Consider the following 20,595-nt stretch of genomic DNA (forward strand, 5'->3'; position numbering starts at 1 on the left):
TACCTACCTCACTTGCTTTGGCAATGTTAACACATGTTTCCCATGCCAATAAAGCCCCTTGAATTGAATTGAATTGAATTGAGAGAGAGAGAGCGAGTCGGAGAGAGAGAGAGAGAGGGAGAGGGAGAGAGAGAGAGAGAGCGAGCGAGAGAGAGAGAGAGAGAGAGAGAGAGAGAGAGAGAGAGAGAGAGAGAGAGAGAGAGGGAGAGAGAGAGAGAGCAATAGACAGAGAGCGAGAGCGAGAGAGAGAGAGAGAGAGAGAGAGCGAGAGAGAGAGGGAGAGAGAGAGAAGAACTACAGCAGCGTCGACAACTGTGTCTTTACCTCACTGATGTAGGCGTCACATCTTGAAGAGGGAGGAACTTCCTCTCTCAATTCAATTCAATTTAAGGGCTTTATTGGCATAGGAAACATATGTTTACATTGCCAAAGCAAGTGAGATAGATAATAAACAAAAGTTAATTAAACAATACAAAATGAACAGTAAACATCACCCTTGCAAAAGTTCCAAAATAATGTTATATTATATATGATGTATATATACAGTGTTATAATGATAGTTAAAGTATAAAAGGGAAAATAAATAAACATAAATATAGGTTGTATTTACAGTGGTGTTTGTTCTTCACTGGTTGCCCTTTTCTTGTTGCAACAGGTCACACATCTTGCTGCTGTGATGGCACACTGGTATTTCACCCAGTAGATATGGGAGTTAATCAAAATAGGACTTGTGGGTCTGTGGAAATCTGTGTCTCTGATATGGTCATTTGGCAGGAGGTTAGGAAGGGTAGCTCAGTTTCCACCTCATTTTGTGGTCAGTGTGCACATAGCCTGTCTTCTCTTGAGAGCCAGGTCTGTCTTCGGCAGCCTTTCTCAATAGCAAGGCTATGCTCACTGAGTCTGTACATAGTCAAAGATTTGCTTCATTTTGGGTCAGTTACAGTGGTCAGGTATTCTGCCACTGTGTACTCTCTGTTTAGGACCAAATAGCATTCTAGTTTGTTCTGTTTTTTGGTAAGTTCTTTCCAATGTGTCAAGTAATCCTCTTTTTGTTTTCTCATGATTTGGTTGGGTCTAATCGGTTGCTGTCCTGGGGCTCTGTGGGGTCTGTTTGTGTTTATGAACAGAGCCCCAGGACCAGCTTTCTTAGGGGGCTCTTCTCCAGGTTTATTTTTCTGTAGGAGATGGCTTTGTTATCTTCTTATGGCTGCAATCCCGTTAACGGGATCGATATGACAACAGCCAGTGAAAGTGCAGGGCGCCAAACCGCAGACCTCACAACCATAAAGGGCAATGGGTTCCTTAAATAACTGATTCAAGTATTTTTTGCCAGATCCTAATTGGTATGTCGAATTTTATGTTCCTTTTGATGGCATAGAAGGCCCTTCTCTCTCAGTTACCTGTGGCGCTGATGTTTAGGCTGAGGTGTGTATAGTTTTTTGTGTACTCTAGGGCAACAGTGTCTAGATGGAACTTGTATTCGTGGTCCAGGCAACTGGACCTTTTTTGGAACACCATTATTTTTGTCTTACTGAGATTTACTGTCAGGGCCCTGGTCTGAAAGAATCTGTGCAGAATATCTAGGTGCTGCTGTAGGCCCTCCTTGGTTGAGGACAGAAGAACCAGATCATCAGCAAACAGTAGACATTTGACTTCAGATTCTAGTAGGGTGAGGCCGGGTGCTGTAGACTGTTCTAGTGCCCTCACCAATTCGTTGATGTATATGTTGAAGAGGGTGGGGCTTAAGCTGCATCCCTGTCTCACCCCCCGGCCTGTGGAAAGAAATGTGTGTGTTTTTTGACAATTTTAACCACACACTTGTTTGTGTACATGGATTTTATAATGTCATATGTATATCCCCCAACACCACTTTCCATCAATTTGTATAGCAGGCCCTCATGCCAAATTGAGTCGAAAGCTTTTTAAAAAATCAACAAGGTATGAGAAGACTTTGCCTTTGATTTGGTTTGTTTGTTTGTCAATAAGGGTGTGCAGGGTGAATACGTGGTCTTTCGTATGGTAATTTGGTAAAAAGCCAATTTGACATTTGCTCAGTACACTGTTTTTGCTGAGGAATGTACGAGTCTGTCTGAATGTACGAGTTAATGATAATGCAGAGGATTTTCACAAGGTTGCTGTTGACGCATATCCCACGGTAGTTATTGGGGTCAAATTTGTCTCCAGTTTTGTGGATTGGGGTGATCAGTCCTTGGTTCCAAATATTGGGGAAGATGCCAGAGCTGCGGTTAAAGAGTTTAACATCATAAAAAAAAAATTGAGAGAGAATTGAAATTGAATTGAGATAAAGAGAGAGAGGAAGTTCCTCCCTCTTCCAGATGTGAAGCCTATTTCAGTGAGGTAAAGAAACAGCTGTAGACTCTGCAGCTGTATAAATATGAACATTCATTAATCATAATAAATTAAAATAACAGCCCAGGATAATGTAAACTGTCAAAAAGAACTACAAGAAGTTAGGCAGACATTTCACTATTCATTTAATTTCAATCGCCGTTGTCTCAGTCCCTAGCCTAAATGTATCAACAATGAATTCAGCATGTTACCTTTCTGATTATACAACCACTAATGTTAATGCAAAGAATGTCACATTGTATCAGATGCAAGGCCGTCTGCTATAATAAAAGGCCCCTAAGATTTGAGGGATCATATCATTAGCCTACTCTATTCTGACACCTGGTGGTGAAACATGATAACATTAATTCACACCATTAACTCTATAGCAAAGACATTGTGGATAGAGGGACCAAGTAGCAAACAATGATGGTTAAATATAAATCAGAGAAAATACTCGTGACAATGATTTGATTGTTTGGAGTTTGAGGCGCTGCTGTGACAGCCCAAGCCCCTCGCACCGCCCCCGCTCTCGCCTGGACAGCAGCTAGTGATAAACGCCGTAAGAAATAATAGCGCCATCTGCTGGCAGTAGCGCTACACCCTCTCATGTCATTCAACTAAAACAATACGGAAGTTGCACAGAACTCTGCCTGTCAACAAGAAAGACGACAGAAAGGGTAAGGTTGCTAATTTAGTTGTTACAGGCATTTATATACATCATGTATCGCCGTTTGTAATGTATATGTTCACCAGAGTGTTTGTAGGTATATTTCAATGCTTTTTTATCGCGTGGCACGTTCAGGAAACGTTACAAGGAAGAAGTTAGTTAGTTAAGCCAGCGTTAGCATTAGCATGCTAGCCGCACAACACAGACAGGACGAGAGAGCGAAGCAGCTGCTGCTTTACCCTTCCTCTTCAAGGAAGTTTGCGGGGGCGAGGATTCAGGAGGCCTAGATAAGTCTGGTGTGAATTATTTCAGCTCACCCGGAGTTAAAATGGCATAGAAAATCACCTAATTGAAAACCTCAAGCATTTTTGTGGTTAGGATAAGGATTGGGTTGCTGGTAAGTCATCGCTACAACATAACGTCATTACCTTGGGAGGCAGGAAATTGCTGTGTATGTGTTCTCGATACAAATAGATCGGCATAACCTCAACAATGCTTAGCTAGCTATACCGAACTACCTTAAATACCTTGCTGTCATATCTAGAGGCTAAGGCAAGTACATTTCTGTATGTTGTTTGAAAGTAATTCCCTCCTGCTCCTGTAACAATGTAGCCTGGTCCCAGATAACTCTTATGGTCTTTTTTTGGGGGGGGGGGGGGTGTATGGTGACAATGACCATAGGAGTTGACAAGACATCACAAACAGATCTGGGACCAGGCTAGTCAAAATAACTCTTTATGTTGAATAGGTTTTATCTTTTTATTTTCTTAGATTGTCTTCCTGAAAGACAAGTCAGTGACGATGGGGTCATTCTGCAAGGAGGACTGAGGGATCTGACCTAGATGTTTTTCTATTCTACTTTTCTTTCTTTTCAACTCTTCTTTTTCTTTCATGAGCACCTGTATTTCAGAGGAGCACTATCGTCAGAATGACTGCCTCTTTCAACCTTTGTGTCCTCAATGTTTTGTTTGTAACTGGTGAGTTTTATTATGAATGTGTGTCTGTCTGTCTGAAGATGTCAAGACACCATGGCACTTTAGGGCATACAACTATTACAAACAGTGTGTAGCTAGTTTCAACTGTCAACTGCACCACATACAAATACCAGACAGATCTTTAGTAAGGCCCTGTTCAGACCTGCATAACTCAGTTTTTCCTGTTGATTCACAGCCTACAGCAGCCTGGAGCTGGCCTCCAGTACTGGTAAGATAACTACCCCCCAACTCTTACAAATGCCTCTATTCATTTTATGAAAGGGACCTGTCTGTCTCTCTCCCGTCTGATCAACAAAGTAGGTGTGGCAGTCTAAACAGTAATTGTAAGAATCAGCTGTGGCACAACCCGTTCTGTCACATTTTTGTGACGCTCAAATATTGAAATGCGTTTTGTCTTGTTGATACTACTGGGATTCCTCTAGACAGGGCATATACCAATATCATGAGTTGGCTAACTCAAGGTTATGAAGAGAAGGTCCTGCTAATATTCTGTTACAGTCGACTCCTGTTAAGTGCCCTTCGAATAAGTGCAAACTCTGTTGGAAGTGCACTACAGCTCCATTATTTTTTAGCTGTGCCTGATGTGGTTTTGGTTTAGTGTGCATGTTGTGGTATAGTGCACGGTGTCTCAACAGTTTCAGCACCAAGCCGTTGCATTTATCAGGGTCATGTTTAGCAGGGCACACCGCAGCAAAAAGTTTTGAAACAGAAAACTAAAATCAGAATTTTTATTGGACAAGTTTAGGTAGCACCTGCCTATTTCACTCCTGTTCTCTCCCTAATGAACACAACCCAGGAGTCTAAAGTAGTTCACTGTCCTCTCTTCCAGCTCATTGTGGACAATCTCCTCAAGTCCTGGAAGCCCAGAGGGGAGAGATCAGAAGCTCCGTCCACCACAGCTGGTCCTATCGCCCACGGCCGTTCAACTGTAGTTGGATTATCAAGGCACACGTAGGAGAGCCCGTTATCCTCAGGTAATGTCTGCCCACTCACTGTCTTATCCCCCCAGGGGCTTATTCGGTGGGGTCAGGGTGCAACGTTTGTCCCTCAACTACCTCCAGTCTCTAACCCTCTTGGCACTTGGTTAGATCTGAAGGGATTGGGGAGGTGTTAGAAATAGGATGGAAATTCCATCAAGACTCTGTGGACAAGGTGACACTACTAATATGTTGTTTAATTATACTTATCCAATACCTTCAGATTGACAGTTCCTCGGGGGCAGGGAGTAGAGGTTGTGTCTGGACTGGACCTCAGAAAGGTCACATCATGTGAAGAACATGGCTTCATAGCCATTTTGTTTTTGATAATTTGCTCACTGCTTGTTTGTATCTCTTTTCACCCGTCGTTCTTTTAGTTTCTCCCAGTTTTCTACACGCTGTAAGAAGGAATGGGTCTCGGTGACGTCATCAACTGGCAAGCCCATTACCTTATGTGGTTCCGACCTGCCAAAGCCCATGGAGTTGATGGGGGGGAACATTACAGTGACACACCACTTCCTGCCACACTTATTCCCCGTCTCTGCATTCTGCCTGGGCTACGTCAGAGGTATGGTGGCAGGATTTTACATCACTTGTTCATCATGAGAAAGGACATAGTAAACTAGTTTTAACCATATTTGAGGACCAGGAATTACAATATAGCTAAAAGGAATATAAACTCTCCTCCCTCTCCCACCATTTCCCCCTGTTCATCTCGCTTGCCCTCTTGGTCTCTCTCCCACTCCGCTCTCTCTCTCTCTCTCCTGCTCTCGCTCTCGCTCTCTCTAGACTCTGGTGAATGTCCGGTGGTGGACTTTGAGTGTTTGGGCGGGCGCTGCCTGCCCTTGTCCTGGCGCTGTAACGGCCGGACAGAGTGTCTGGGTGAAGGGATGGGGCTGGGAACAGACGAGCAGGACTGTGATGGAGAGATCGAGATCCTGGATCCTGAGCACGACAAAGTAGTGGCGACCACCACCACACCAGAGTCCTACATAGAGAGAGAGAGTGAGGGGGAGACAGGAAGAGAGAAGAACGGGGGGAGGGATTGGGAAACGGCACCGGTTGAGGTGGAGAAAGAAGAGAAGGAAGTAGAGGAGGATGGGGACTACACCAAGGTAAAGGAGACAGATAATCCTATAGAGGACTACTGGGAGTTCCTGCCTCGTCAACTCCCCAGCCCCGAGCCTCATAGAGCCCACCCCAGTCCCGGTGTGACCCGGGCCCCCATTGAGTGGCCATGTGGCGGCCTCCTCCAAACCTTCTATGGGACGTTCGCCCCTCCTTCCATCAAGGGCCCCCCTCTGTTCTGTGTGTGGACCCTGGACCCACAGGACTCCAGGCCTCTGAAGCTGGACCTGCAGCTGCTGGAACTGGGGCCTGGAGACACGGTCACCATCACCAACAGACAGCAGGGCACCGGGGAGCTCATCAAAACTGTAAGTGTTAGTGGATCTGGGTATGTGTTTAATAGAAGTTTCCCCTAACAAACTGATACAGGGTCATATATTTTTATTCCCCTAGGATTGGTAGTAGGGTAGTCTGATCCTCGATCTGTGGTTAAAACCAACTTCTACATCTGGAATTTGTCATCTGTCACAATACTGTCCAGTTCTGTTACCCAAGTTAATTTACTCAATCTAATCACCCTGTCCATTTTCCTCTGACAGATCACCAGCGAGTCCAGTTACAAAGCCATCCAGGTCGAGTCCCGGACCGGCCTTCTCTCCCTGACCTATCGCACGCTCCCCGGCTCAGAGGGGCTGGGCTTCAACGCCACCTACCGTGTCGGGGGCTACTGCCCCCCCTGGGAGGGTAAATGTGGGGGTGCCGCGGGGGGCTGCTACACCCAGGAACAGAAGTGTGACGGGCGCTGGGACTGTCCTGAGACAGGGCATGATGAGGCGGGATGCAGGGGGTGTCCCAGGGACCAGTTTGCTTGCGGAGGGGTGGGGCAGCGGGCGGTGCTGGCGGGTCATAACTTCATAGGGCGTCCGGTGTGCTTCCCTGCCAAGGAGAGGTGTAACTACCAGCTGTACTGTGCTGACGGGAGCGACGAAAAAGACTGTACCATATGTCAACCTGGGACCTTCCACTGCGACAGCAACAGGTAGTGAATAGGGGTGTGTGTGTGTTTTGATATGTGTGTGTGCACCCATTACTGTATGATATTTAGTTTGATATGTGTGTGTGTGTGTTTTGGTTTTTGGGTGTTTGTGAGAAATCACCACCCTGACGGTGTGTGTCTCTTCCCCAGGTGTGTGTTTGAGAGCTGGAGTTGTGACGGCCAGGTGGACTGTAAGGACGGGACAGACGAGATGAACTGCACCATGACCCTGCCTCGAAAGGTCATCACCGCGGCAACCGTGGGCAGCCTGGTCTGTGGGCTGCTGCTGGTCATCGCTATGGGCTGCACCTGCAAGCTCTACTCACTGCGGACCCGAGAATACAGGTACCCCTTATTCACCTCACACCTCAGCTTTACGCCTGTTGATGCTTCACCAAAATACACAAAAAAAAACACCGCAAATGATCTTGATCTGTCTCCAGAATACGAAGAAATATCTCTGTCCAAACCAACGTTTATTGTGTTTGACCTGACCCCCATGTATGTGTTGAGATGTTTCTACCTTGTTTCTCTCCTGCAGTATGTTTGCGCCAATCAGCCGCCAGGAGGCGGAACTAATCCAGCAGCAGGCCCCTCCCTCCTATGGTCAATTGATCGCCCAGGGCATCATCCCTCCAGTGGAGGACTTCCCCACGGAGAACCCCAACGAGGTGAGCGCACAGGTCTAGAATCAGCTAACCCTCTCCCGATCCTCATACTAACCATTAATGGGGAAAATGCTAAACTGTCATTGGATCAGAAACTAAAGGCAACTGTGTCCCTCTGTGATTAGAGCACAATGAATGGAAGTCCTCAAACAACTGACAACTTGAGATATTTCCATTCTTGGGTGTCCTTCCTTTACAAGGGAATCCTCCACTAACTTACAGTCGATTTGAAAGGTCCTCAGTACATCCCTATGTCCTCTGACTGTTCACCACTAGCCTTGTTTATCCTACTAGCTACCAGCTTCACTGAATCACTCCATTATCATCAGGCTGTAGTATGGTGGCAGCATGCACTACTACATAAATACTGTTCTTAGATCAGGGGCAACCTCATCCTACTCTTAATGGGAGAGGAGAGACCCACTCAGATCCTATCAATGCTCCTTCATAATATGAATAGCCGGTGCATATTCAAATTGGATTTGTATTGGATTTAGAAATTAAATTACTTCACTCCATTGGTTGCTTTACAAGGGCATCCCGTTAACCTACAGTAGATTGGAACGTATTACTCATCTGGCTCTTCAATAGACTAGCCTTGTATCTCCTACTTACCAGAAGCACTGTTGTCTCAGAAGGTTCAGTCAGACCCTCCTGAATGACTCCATTATACTCAGGCTGAATCAGGCTGTAGTATGGCAGCATCAGGAGGGTGTTATCTCATAGATTTGAGTTACACTGGGGCCTGTAGGAGTACTGATCTAGGATCAGTCTAGCCTTCTAGACAAAATTAATAGTATTATATGACCAGGGGGGACCTGATCCTAGAGCTGTGTGACAGCAATAGCAGGAGCGGGATTTGATAGATTGAGTTACCCCAGACAACACAATGGAGCCCCTCACTACACCATAGTCTGATTAGCTGCTGTAGACAGCTGAAGGAGGGAAAGAGGGTTAGCTAAAACAATATGCTCTCTGTGTTCAGTGTTGTAGCTTTGTTTAATGGTCCCCTCGAGTGATCTAATTCAAATAATAAAGTCATCATTTCATGATGGTAAGTCATTTTATTACTATAGTCTTTAAATACAACTGAAATCTCAAGGTGGTTATCTTTTTTTCTTGTGCTCTTCTCTACTCGTCTTTGTCTCTCTCTCTCCTCTCTCGCTCTATCAGTCTTCCTCTCTTTCTCTGAGAGGTTTTCTCCAGCTTCTCAGACAGGATACTTCTAACTCTCCACGACGCCGACGCCGTCCCCGATTCATCCGCCGGGCTGTCCGTCGCATGCGGAGATGGGGCCTAATCCCCAGATCCGCCTCCAGGCCCTCCCAGCCATCCAGCTCTGCCCCCCAGCTGACAGAGGCCCCCTCCACTGGTGTGGATCCCAGTCAATCAACTCCCGCCACCACCTCATTGGCTGTGGAAGCCGTCAATCTGCCATTGCCACAGAAACTAGGCTTGGTCCCACAGACAGTGCAGTACCAGCCACCACCACCCCCCCACTTCCTTCCTCCACCCACTCTACTCCCTCCACCCATTGTCTCTACCCCAGCCACCCCCCAGAGCCCTCCGGTGGCTGTCCCCCCCACACCCAGCAGCCCCTCCCTAGCCTCTCTCTTCCACTCTTTGGGGCGCACTATCTCTCGCTTCCGCTCCTCCCCTTCCTCCTCCCCCACCAACTCACTGCCCCTCTCCACATCCCCCTCTTTCTCTTCCTCCTCTTCGGAGGACGAGGTGCTACTTATCCCCCTCTCCGAGGACACAACCCCAGAGGACGACGTGCCCCTGCTTACACTCGACCCCTGACTTGATCCAACACCCCTTCCCTAAATGATGACTCAAGCACAGGAGCACTGCAAGGCTCCCTCTCTCTCTCTCTCTCTCTCTCTCTATCTGTGCTGGTCTGGTGCCTTGGAATTGCATTGGGTTGGATGGTTTGAACTGACTAAAGGAATCTAATATTCAATGCTTTTATGTTATTGAGTGTGGAAACTCCTAGAGAAAGTGTGTGTATTTGTGTGTGTGTGTGTAGTGTATTTGTGTGTTGGATGTGCACTTATCCAGATATAGTCTGAAAGAGGTGAACTTTGCACAGAAAATCTCCGCCTCATGATCTAATTTAAGCAATTAGGCACCTCTGGGGTTTGTGGTATATGGCCAATATACCACGGCTAAGGGCTGTTCTTATGCAGGACGCAACACGAAGTGCCTGGATACAGCCCATAGCCGTGGTATATTGGCCATATACCACAAACCCCAGAGGTTCATTATTGCTATTATGAACTTGTTACCAACGTAATTAGAGCAGTAGAAATAAATATTTTGTCATACACGTGGTGTACAGTCTGATATACCACGGCTTTCAGCCAATCAGCAATCAGGGCTCAAACCACCCGGTTTATAATATATAATTTACTGTCAAGTGAATGATTGGTTTTAACACATGAAGAGTTAATGACTTTGTGTGACAGCATATGTGTGAATGCGTCATGTGAGGGTGAGCATATGGGGGCCAGTGTAAGAATATGTAGATGTCCTGTGTAGACACTATCCCATGTATAGTTCTCATCCACCATTTAAGTGCCTTTTCAGAAGCTTGCTACAGTTGATGAATTTGAATGATGACACACATACTGTACACACTGTCCCAAACATGTGGACAAAAAGGAACACCCACCTTCTCACGCACAAGACTGTGTTTTATATTGCTTTCATAATGGATAAATTGCATGTCAATTCTGCAAGCTGGCAATAATTTTTGGGGACCCTCCTGGTTAGTGTACATATGGCATAACTGATGTGTATAGTTTGCGTATGCACTTGCAAGTGTGATGTATGAATGTTTTATAATGTAGTTCTCTAGTAGACAAATTGTGTCTCGGCTCACAAGACAATCTCTCTTGGTGCCTGAGGCTGGGTTAGACCTGTGAAGTGCACAACCGCACACAGAAAGACGAGGCCCCACGGTCACAACAACCCCGACTTAAATTCTCAGCCCTTTGTGAATGGAATCCACTCTACCACGCGTTGACACAATGAACATATAGCAAATTAAGAGACTTTTTAGTCTGCCATTTTTACATCGTATCTTTTATTAGTTTTTCCGCTTTTATCCTCCAGAAATGTACTTTTAAAAAATCTTAAATTGTTGTTCTGTTTGCCTGGGTTGTACTGAATGTATTCAATTAAACATAGTGGTTGGAGGATGAGGATATGTTTAAAACTTGCAATGTAGTGATAAGGTTGGAGAGAGTGATTTTACTAGGGTCTATTTCACTGTACATAGCAAAGATGTGGAGAAATCCACAGAGATTAAACAATTTGCACTTTTACTTGGACTCTAGCTTTTATTGTGTTTAAGAAAGAGAGAGAGAGAGATGTGTGAAAGAAATATAAAGGCAATCTTAGGAAAAGCAGAGAAGAGGTGGCATTTTTCGATGAGGAGGTTGTCAGCGCCATTGTTCTGTCTCCTGGGAATGTATCAAAGACATGTGACATCCATTTCTCCAGAAGACCCCTGGGGTGCCATGACAATTCAAGTGGATTAAATACCTGGGTGTCAAAGGAAGATGAGGGACAGACCAGTGCAAAGGAATGGTTGTGACTTTTGAAGAACTAGAAGAGTGAAGGGAGTCGGGGGGGGGGGGTCTCGCAATTTACTGATAAAGATGACATGTAGAACATTCAGCTCTCGGTTTTTGACGGCAACTATGTGCATTAGTGACCAAGTGGACTGTGAAAATGCAGTAGTTGGCCAGAGATATGGATTTCTCTCCAAAATCACTGAATGACTCCATTATCATCAGCCTACTCTTAACGGGGGAGGAGAGAACCACTCATAGACCCTATCAATGCTCCTTATCTTTCCCCCCAATTCATTTAGGATTCTCTTGGAGCCTGTCATATATCTACAGATGATGTCAAGGGAGGCTGCAGAGGGGAGGACGGCTCATAATAATGGCCAGAACAGAGCAAATGGAATGGCATCAAACACATGGAAACCATGTGGAAACCATGTATTTGATACCATGCCACCTATTCCACTCCAACCATTACCACAAGCCCGCCTCCCCAATTAACGTGCCACCAATGTCCTGTGGCTGATGTCATACTGAAGTCACTCCTATAGATCCCATCTCTTTCATCTCTCCCCCAGATGTGACTCCTGTGGAGGGGCTAAGATTATGGCTTCACCCCTCTCCCTCAGCAGGCCATGGGTGTGGATGATGGTGGTGGTTGTGGGCATATGGCTTCCTGGTGCTCTAGAGAAATGTATCTTTGATGAGGTTCAGCAGTCAGTCACAGTGGTCACCACACCCACTGATCAACATGGACCTCACCCTAAAATCACTGGGCCACAAACTCACAAGTTCAGAGGATACAGATGAATCTAGAAGTCAGACTCACCCTGGAGACGTAACCTCAACATCCTCCATCCCAGAGACACAACAGAAAGCTCAGAGAGATGGCTCCACCCACACACCCTGCACTCAGGATCATACAGCCAATCAGGATCCACACCTGGGTTCAGCGGGAGAGCCCTGCCCTGTCTCACGTGGAGAGAGAGAGAGAGAATATATACAAACAAAAATATACGCCTTCAATATGGGGAAACACTGAAGCAATACAAACGCACCCTAAGAACAAAAAAGGAACAGCACATTAGAAATCAGCTGGATGGAATTGAGGAATCCATAGAATCAAACCACTTCTGGGAGAATTGGAATAAATTAAACAAACCTCATCATGAGGAGTTGGCTATCCAAAATGGGGATATGTGGAGAAATCACTTTGCAAACCTCTACAGCAATATAACAAAGAGCCCAGAACAAAAAGATATACAAGAAAAATTACAAATCCTTGAATTAGCAGTCAAAGACTATCAGAATCCTGTGGATACCCCAATTACAGAAGAAGAATTATTGGAAAAAATATGCAATCTCCAACCCAAAAAGGCCTGTGGTGCTGATGGGATTTTAAATGAAATGATCAAATATACAGACCACAAATTCAAATTGGCTATACTCAAACTCTTCAACATTATCCTCACTGCAGGTATTTCCCCCGATATTTGGAACCAGGGACTGATCACACCAATCTATAAAAATGGAGACAAATTTGACCCAAATAATTACAGAGGAATATGCGTTAACAGCAACTTGGGGAAAATTCTCTGCAGTATTATAAATAGCAGACTACATCATTTCCTTGACGAACACAACGTCCTGAGCAGAAGCCAGATTGGATTTCTAAAAAATTATCGTACAACAGACCACATTTACACCCTCCACACTCTAATTGATAAACAAGTTAACCAAAACAAAGGCAAAATCTACTCGTGTTTTGTAGATTTCAAGAAAGCATTTGATTCAATTTGGCACGAAGGTCTTTTTTATAAACTAATAGAAAGTGGTATTGGAGGGAAAACATATGATTTTATTAAATCAATGTACACTAAAAACAAATGTGCGGTTAAAATTGGCAACAAGCAAACAGACTTCTTCTCTCAGGGGCGGGGAGTGAAACAGGGCTGCCCAATAAGTCCAACATTATTTAACATCTACATGAATGAATTGGCAAAAACATTAGAAGAATCGACAGCACCTGGTATCACCCTACACAACACTGAAATCAAGTGTCTGCTGTACGCAGATGACCTGGTGCTGCTGTCTCCCACTAAAGAGGGGTTACAGCAACACCTAGATCATCTTCACAGGTTCTGTCAGACTTGGGCTCTGACCGTTAACCCAAAAAAAACAAATATAATGATATTCCAAAAAAGGTCCGGAAATAAGGATGACAAATATAAATTCTATTTGAACACAGTTCTATTAGAACACACCAAAAACTACACATATCTAGGACTAAATATCAGCAACACAGGTAGCTTTCACATGGCTGTGAATGAGCTGAGAGACAAAGCAAGAAGAGCATTCTATGCCATTAAAAGGAACATCAAAATTGAAATTCCAATTAGAATCTGGCTCAAAATTTTTCAATCAGTTATAGAACCAATTGCTCTATATGGCAGTGAAGTATGGGGTCCACTCTCTAATAATGCATTTACTAAATGGGACAAACATCCAATTGAAGTATTGCATGCAGAGTTTTGCAAGACTGTATTGCAAGTACAAAGAAAAACTCCAAATAACGCATGTAGGGCAGAATTGGGCCAATATCCCCTCCTCATTCGAATAGAAAAAAGAGCCATCAAATTTTACAACCATCTAAAAACAAGTGACCCTAAAACATTCCATCACACAGCTCAACAATGTCAAGAGATGAAACCAGAGAAGAGTCCCCTCAGCCAGCTGGTTCTGAGGCTCAGTTCACCAACCCAAACCAACCCCATAGAGCCTCGGGACAGCCCTCAGAAAATCTGGCCCAACCAAATCATCACAAAACAAAAAGAAAAATATATAACCTATTGGAAAGACACCACAAAAAATCAAAGTAAACTTCAATGCTATTTGGCTCTAAACAGACAGTACATGGTGGCAGACTATCTGACCACTGTGACTGATAGAAAACTGAGGAAAACATTGACTAGGTACAGACTCAGTGAGCACAGTCTGGCTATAGAGACCGGTCGTCACAGACAAACCTGGCTGCCCAGAGAGGACAGGCTGTGCTCACTCTGCTCCAGGGGAGAGGTAGAGACAGAAGTGCATTTCCTACTACACTGTGACAAATACTCAGACCTAAGAGCATATTTCTTTCCCAAAATTATAATTCAATACAAAGACTTTGAAACTATAAAAGATGAAGAAAAATTCAAATATTTGTTGGGTGAAAAGCCAAAATGTGTCCTCCTGCCACAGCCTGAGGGACAGCCAGTGAAAAATGCAAAGTAATGTTGATAATATTTCCCATTTAGCTTAGTTTTGTTTTGTGTTTCGTACCAGGTCATGTGTCTTCTCAGTCATGTTGACACTGGTCTACTACTGTTGCTTTAATGTATTGTTGTTCTGATTAATATTGTTGTTGTAGCTGTTATTAATGGTAATCCCATGTCCACTACTATTATTATTATTACTGTTAGTCCCACCATTTATTTATATATAAATATATATATATTTTGTGTATATATATACATATATATTTTATTTATATTTTTCGATATGTATACTTTGACAATGTAAGTAATAATAACTTGCCATGTCAATAAAGTCAATTGAATTGAATTGAATTGAATTGAGAGAGACTGGAGCTAGCTAGTAGTCAGGGAGGCTGTTGGCATCGTGTCCAGCTTACTGTCATGTTAACAAGACACGAGTGTCTTTGTTAGCTGTGTGTTTTTTGTTGTTTATTTACTGTTGATTGACTGTATGATCGTATTATGTGTATGATTGGTTTTGTTAATGAATGTTAGTGAATGTTAGTGTTATTTTGTGTCATTGCATGTTTGAGTGTGTCATTGCATGTTTGAGTGTGTTTATGTGTTAATGGTGGTGATAATTTCGAAAATATCTGTTTCTACAGTGAACAGAGTCCCTGGTCGTCTGTTGCTCATCAACAAGTACTGTGAATTCATCTGGAGGAACGCCAGCGCTGCCAACAGGTCTGACTTATATATATATATATATATATATATATATATATATATATATATAAAGTCTTGTCTAATAATTCTGTACTGTATATCTGCTTATCTACTGCTATAGCGTACCACAGTATGAGTCGTAATACCTATAAATCCTAGCGGTCAAACAAGGAAATGGTTCCAATAGTTTTTCCACCATACATTTTTGAAACACTTCAAATAAGGGCTGTGTTGCGTGTAGGCTTACCCTGGTGTGACGTTTTGATAACTGTGTAAATCTCTTAGGACAAGGTGACTATTAAACACCTCAAAAATGAAATGCGAATTAGCTGCTAATGTGTGCTAATTTTACTCTTACTCACACCATCCAGATATGCTATAGTACTAGTATAGTATGAATTAATATATTTTTTTGATGTTGTGTTATGGGATTAATTGACACATAAACAAACATTAAAATATTTATTTTTCCGGCATTCTCTGCAGTGCGCATTGCATGAAGAGTGAAAAAATAAAATAATAAAAATATTACAATAACATTGTAATAGTAAATAAGGTTATCCAAACAATAATTATATTCCTAGAGCAGTAAAGAATATACATACATACAGTATACAGATAAATAAATACAGAAAATGTCAACAGAAGATATTTGAACCCAGTCTGGCACAATGAGAGTAGTCCTTGGATCATGGAGAGAGGCTGCCAGTAAAAATGTACCAATCTCAATCTTATCACTTTACCAATTGTTGATTGACAGATCCCAGATGATCACATGAGTGGCTGTGCAGTGTACCCAGAGCCTGATGCACCAAACCTGGCGATGACACGGCCTGAGGGGACGGGACTTCCTGACACAGACTTCCTGCTTTACCTTCACACACAGAGAGAGCACTGACAAGTGTAGAGCAGAGGTGAGGGGTCTCGCTCTCTCTCTTGCAGTGCATGCTGGGAATTTTTTGGAGTTTGAGTGTTTGGTGTGGAGGGCTCTATCCTAACTAACTTTCTTGATTCTTTTCTTTACATGTTATTTTCTATGGTAGAGGGTTAATGCAATATTTGTTTTTAGCGGTATCCACAGTTGTTTCAAAGTTAGGGTGGAAGAGGACAGACTAAGTTTCCTGGGGTTTGGAAGGTGTGGTGTGCGCGATGGCTTCTCAGCCTAGCGCGGAGGAGACGCTGTCGATACAGCATGGATTCAGGTGTGTTCCTGAGAATGGAGTTAAGGTTGAGGAGGTTCTGCTAGCGGTCGGTGAACAGGTAGGAGCTGAATTTATACATTCTGCTTCTAGAATGAACAAAGCTGTGGTTGTGTTTATGAAAAGAGCAAATTTGGTTGGTAGGCTAATTGCTAGCGGAATATTTGTAAGGGATGTGTTGGTGCCAGTTTCACCTCTCTACCCCATTGACAAGAGTGGTAGTTGCAAATTTGCCTCCGTTTATTACGGATGATCAAATTAGGAAAGAGCTGAGTGGTTTTGGTAAGTTTGCTAGCGGTTTTCGTGTACTGTCGGCAGGTTTTCAGTCAGATGCCGTTAAGCACGTTGTTTCGTTCCGGAGGCAAGTTTTTATGTTTCTGAATAACAATGAGCAACAGCTAAATGTGCATTTTAAAGTGAGGCATGGGGAGGGGCTCTACGCAGGGTTTGCCAGCACAGATAGTCTACGGTGTTTTGAGTGTAGGGATTTGGGCCATAAGATTTTTTAGGTGCCCACATAAAGGCCGTATACAAGGTGAGGGTACAAGCGCCAGTGGGGGAAATCGAGGTCAAAGTGCAGGGGATAATGAGATGCAGACAGCAGAAGCTGGGCCTAGTCATGCCAGGGATGGCGGTGTAGATGAGACTGGGCCTAGTCAGGCTAGAGATGGTGGGGTAGCTGAGGCTGGGCCTAGTCATGCAAGAGATGGTGGTGTAGATGAGGCTGGGCCTAGTCAGGCTAGAGATGGTGGGGTAGCTGAGGCTGGGCCTAGTCAGGCTAGAGATGGTGGGGTAGCTGAGGCTGGGCCTAGTCATGCAAGAGATGGTGGTGTAGCTGAGGCTGGGTCTAGTCAGGCTATGGATGGTGGTATAGCGGAGGCTGGGTCTAGTCAGGCTAGAGATGGAGGGGTAGCTGAGGCTGGGCCTAGTCATGCTATGGAGGGTGGTGTAGATGATACTGGGTCTAGTCAGGTTATGGCGGGTAGTGTAGATGATGCTGGGCCTAGTCATGCTATGGAGGGTGGTGGAGATGATGCTAAGCCTAGTCATGCTATGGAGGGTGGTGTAGATGAGGCAGGGCTGTCCATGCTATGGAAAGTGGTAAAAATGAGGCTGTGGTCTAATCAGGCTACCGATGGTGGGGTAGATGAGGCTTTGCCTAGTCTGCTGTGGAGGGTAGTGCAGCTGACGCAGAGTCTAGGAAGGTCATGGAGGGTGGTGTAGATGAGACTGAGCCTAGTCAGGTTATGGAAAATGAGTGTAGAGGAAGCAGGATCGAGGCAGGTTATTTTTTTCAGTCTCCTCTTCAATGGGCCCGGAGCTGACAGCCATTCAAGCTAAGTACACGTTGAGAGAACTGACAAGGTTCCTGAATGAGACCAAGGGGAAAAAAGTTAATCTTGAGGCTTTTTTTTCTGATCCGATAAAATTTGTAAGATCAGTACAACATGCTATGAGAAATGAGGGGCATGGTGTCCTCTCACCCAGGATATGGTTTATGTTGAGGAAGTGGGTCACAACAGTGAGTAAAGGTCGACCTTCAGACACTGTTTAGATGTATGTTTTCTTTCTGACACTGGGGCTTTTTGAGCTTTGCTATTGGTCTATTTCTTTGCTGGCTTTTCTCACACTTCTTATGGAGACTCTTCGGGTAGGATCGCTCAATATAAATGGTGCCAGAGATGCGGGAAAGAGGAGTGTGTTGGGTGAATATGTAAAACAACAAAAAGTACAAGTGTTGTTTCTGCAGGAGACACATAGTGATGTGTTGAATGAAGTCGATTGGGGGCTCTGGTGGAAAGGGGCAAATGTGTTGAGCCATGGGACAAATCTTAGTGCAGGGGTGGCAGTCCTTTTTGCACCGGGTCTGTCTGTAAAAATTTGCTCCTCAAAGGAGGTGTGTAGGGGTAGGCTGCTTGTTGTTTAAACAGAAATTAACAACATGGGTTTTGTCTTTATAAATGTGTATGCGCCTAACACAGGGAGAGAAAGAGGGGTTCTATTTGGGAGTCTTAGACAGGAACTCTCACAGGTAGCGCCTGAGGAGACGCTGGTGGTCGGAGGGGACTGGAACTGTACAATGGATTTTACAAAAGACAGAAATGGGGAAGAGCCTCATTCAGTGTCAGTGGGAGTGTTAAGGGACATCATTAATCAGTTCGACCTAGTGGATGTTTGGAGAACTAAACACCCCAACACAAGACAGTATACATGGGTGAAGGTTTTTGGGGCTAGGGTGAGTGCAGCCCGACGTGATCGGTTTCACATGTCTAGGAATCGGAGCAATAGGCTGTTGGGCGCTACCATTCTCCTGGTGGGGTTTTCGGATCATCACACAACCATGGCTCAGCTGTCTATTTCACCAGGGCCCCGGCAGGCATCCTATTGGAAGTTCAATATAAAGCTCTTACAAGATGCCACTTTTTGCTCAGGTCTCCAGACCTTTTGGGAAAGGTGGTGGCAGTGTCGCGGTAGGGGATTTTGAGTAGACCTTACCGGGTCCCCCGTCAAGAGTGACACAAGTCGTATCACTCGAGTTCTTATATCATCCGGCAAACAGATGATTCACAGGTCCGCCGGACTGACCTGGGTTGTTTATTCCTGCCCTTAATTCTGAGAATTGCCTTTTAGTGTTTATTGTTTTGGGATCTTAGATAATATTAATCAGACTTAGAGAACCTCCTTCTTGTGGTACCTTTACCAGGCATCTTTGGTTCCCTAAGAGTAGACTCTTCAGCTGGACATTGCTCTATAGGGTTCCCTAAGAGTAGACTCTTCAGCTGGACATTGCTCTATAGGGTTCCCTAAGAGTAGACTCTTCAGCTCTATAGGGTTTCCAAAGACTCTTGTATCTAGACATAAATAATAAACTCTGTTGTAAATCGATTTACGAATGAATGCCTATTTACCTTTTATAGAGTAGACTCTTCACCTCGCCATTGCTCTATAGGGTTCCCAATTATTCTTGTATCTAGACACACGATTTACGATTTAATGCCTATACCCGTCGGTTAATATTGCTTGAATATTAATACAGAATAACTTTACCTTTTACAATATATTGTCTTTTGTGTAGAAACTAGACTTGTTCCCCTAGATTTTGGAGTGTCAGAGGTGTTTTCTCCCCTAGGGTTTTGGGTCTAGTTTCTACTTTTTATTCAATGTTTGCAAAGCACACAGTTATACACGTCATTACAGTTTCTTTACGTCTTTCCAATAAAACATCAATAATCATCAAAAACACTTGAACTCTCAATGCCTTATCTATGTATTACAACAAGCAGTTAATTACCTTAGCTTAGGTCGACCTGGTTGGTTCCCAGAGAGTATGTTCTTCAACTCACATTTGCTCTACCGGTTTAGCCAATCACGTCAGTATCTGTTCCTCCTGCTAGAAGTTGTACCATGACCTGTTTCTTGTTTTGTATATTTGTTCTGATTAGTAAGGAGACTGCAATCTTAGATCAAGACCCTGTGTAACACCACTAAGAGTGTACGGGGTACTTGACTCAGTGAGAGAAGTAGGTTCTAGTGGTCTGTCCTCTTACTGGGAGTCCAGGGTGCTGCCCAGGGAGAGCCAGCTATGGTACGGTTCAACCTTGCACCCCTCCAGGACACTGGCTGGAGGGGGCCGAGCACAGAGCCTGGTGTGGGGATAGAGTAAGGGACAACAGCTGGATAGTTTTTTGTAGTTGTTTTTAGGGGGTAGATCATCTTTAATATTGCAGATAGGTTGTAGCTTCCATCAATGTAATTGTCTGTATCATTTCCAATTCCCCATATATTTTTGTTGTAAGTATATACATATACAGTGTATTTGGAAAGTATTCAGACCCCTTGAATTTTTCCACATTTTGATACGTTACAGCCTTATTCTAAAATTGATTCAATTGTTTTTTTCCTCATCAATTGACACACAATACCCCATAATGACAAAGTGGTAACAGGTTTGTAGTAATTTTTGCAAATGTATTAAACATAAATAGAAATATCTTATTTACATAAGTATTCAGACCCTTTGCTATCAGACTCGAAATCGAGCTCAGGTGCATCCTGTTTACACCTATAGTAAATTCAATTGATTGAAAATGAA

The 20,595-nt window shown here is 44.0% G+C and overlaps 1 protein-coding gene across 2 annotated transcripts; it reads left to right on the plus strand.

Annotated features, from left to right (window-relative positions):
* The first annotated feature begins 2,924 nt into the window (after positions 1-2,924).
* On the plus strand, positions 2,925-11,092 carry lrp10 (low density lipoprotein receptor-related protein 10). Of its 2 annotated transcripts, none has more exons than XM_071377747.1 (10): positions 2,925-3,029; positions 3,791-3,996; positions 4,190-4,222; positions 4,844-4,988; positions 5,369-5,559; positions 5,781-6,427; positions 6,659-7,098; positions 7,246-7,440; positions 7,637-7,766; positions 8,937-11,092. In XM_071377747.1, exons 2-10 carry the CDS (start codon positions 3,948-3,950, stop codon positions 9,564-9,566), a joined length of 2,460 nt encoding a protein of 819 aa, XP_071233848.1. In that variant the 5' UTR covers positions 2,925-3,029; positions 3,791-3,947; the 3' UTR covers positions 9,567-11,092. The 2 variants fall into 2 exon arrangements, with proteins under 2 accessions (XP_071233848.1, XP_071233849.1); XM_071377748.1 differs by lacking the exon at positions 2,925-3,029 and adding an exon at positions 3,044-3,416.
* Positions 11,093-20,595: the final 9,503 nt, after the last annotated feature.

Source organism: Salvelinus alpinus, chromosome 31, assembly GCF_045679555.1.
Source record: "Salvelinus alpinus chromosome 31, SLU_Salpinus.1, whole genome shotgun sequence".
NCBI classification, from domain to species: Eukaryota; Metazoa; Chordata; class Actinopteri; order Salmoniformes; family Salmonidae; genus Salvelinus; species Salvelinus alpinus.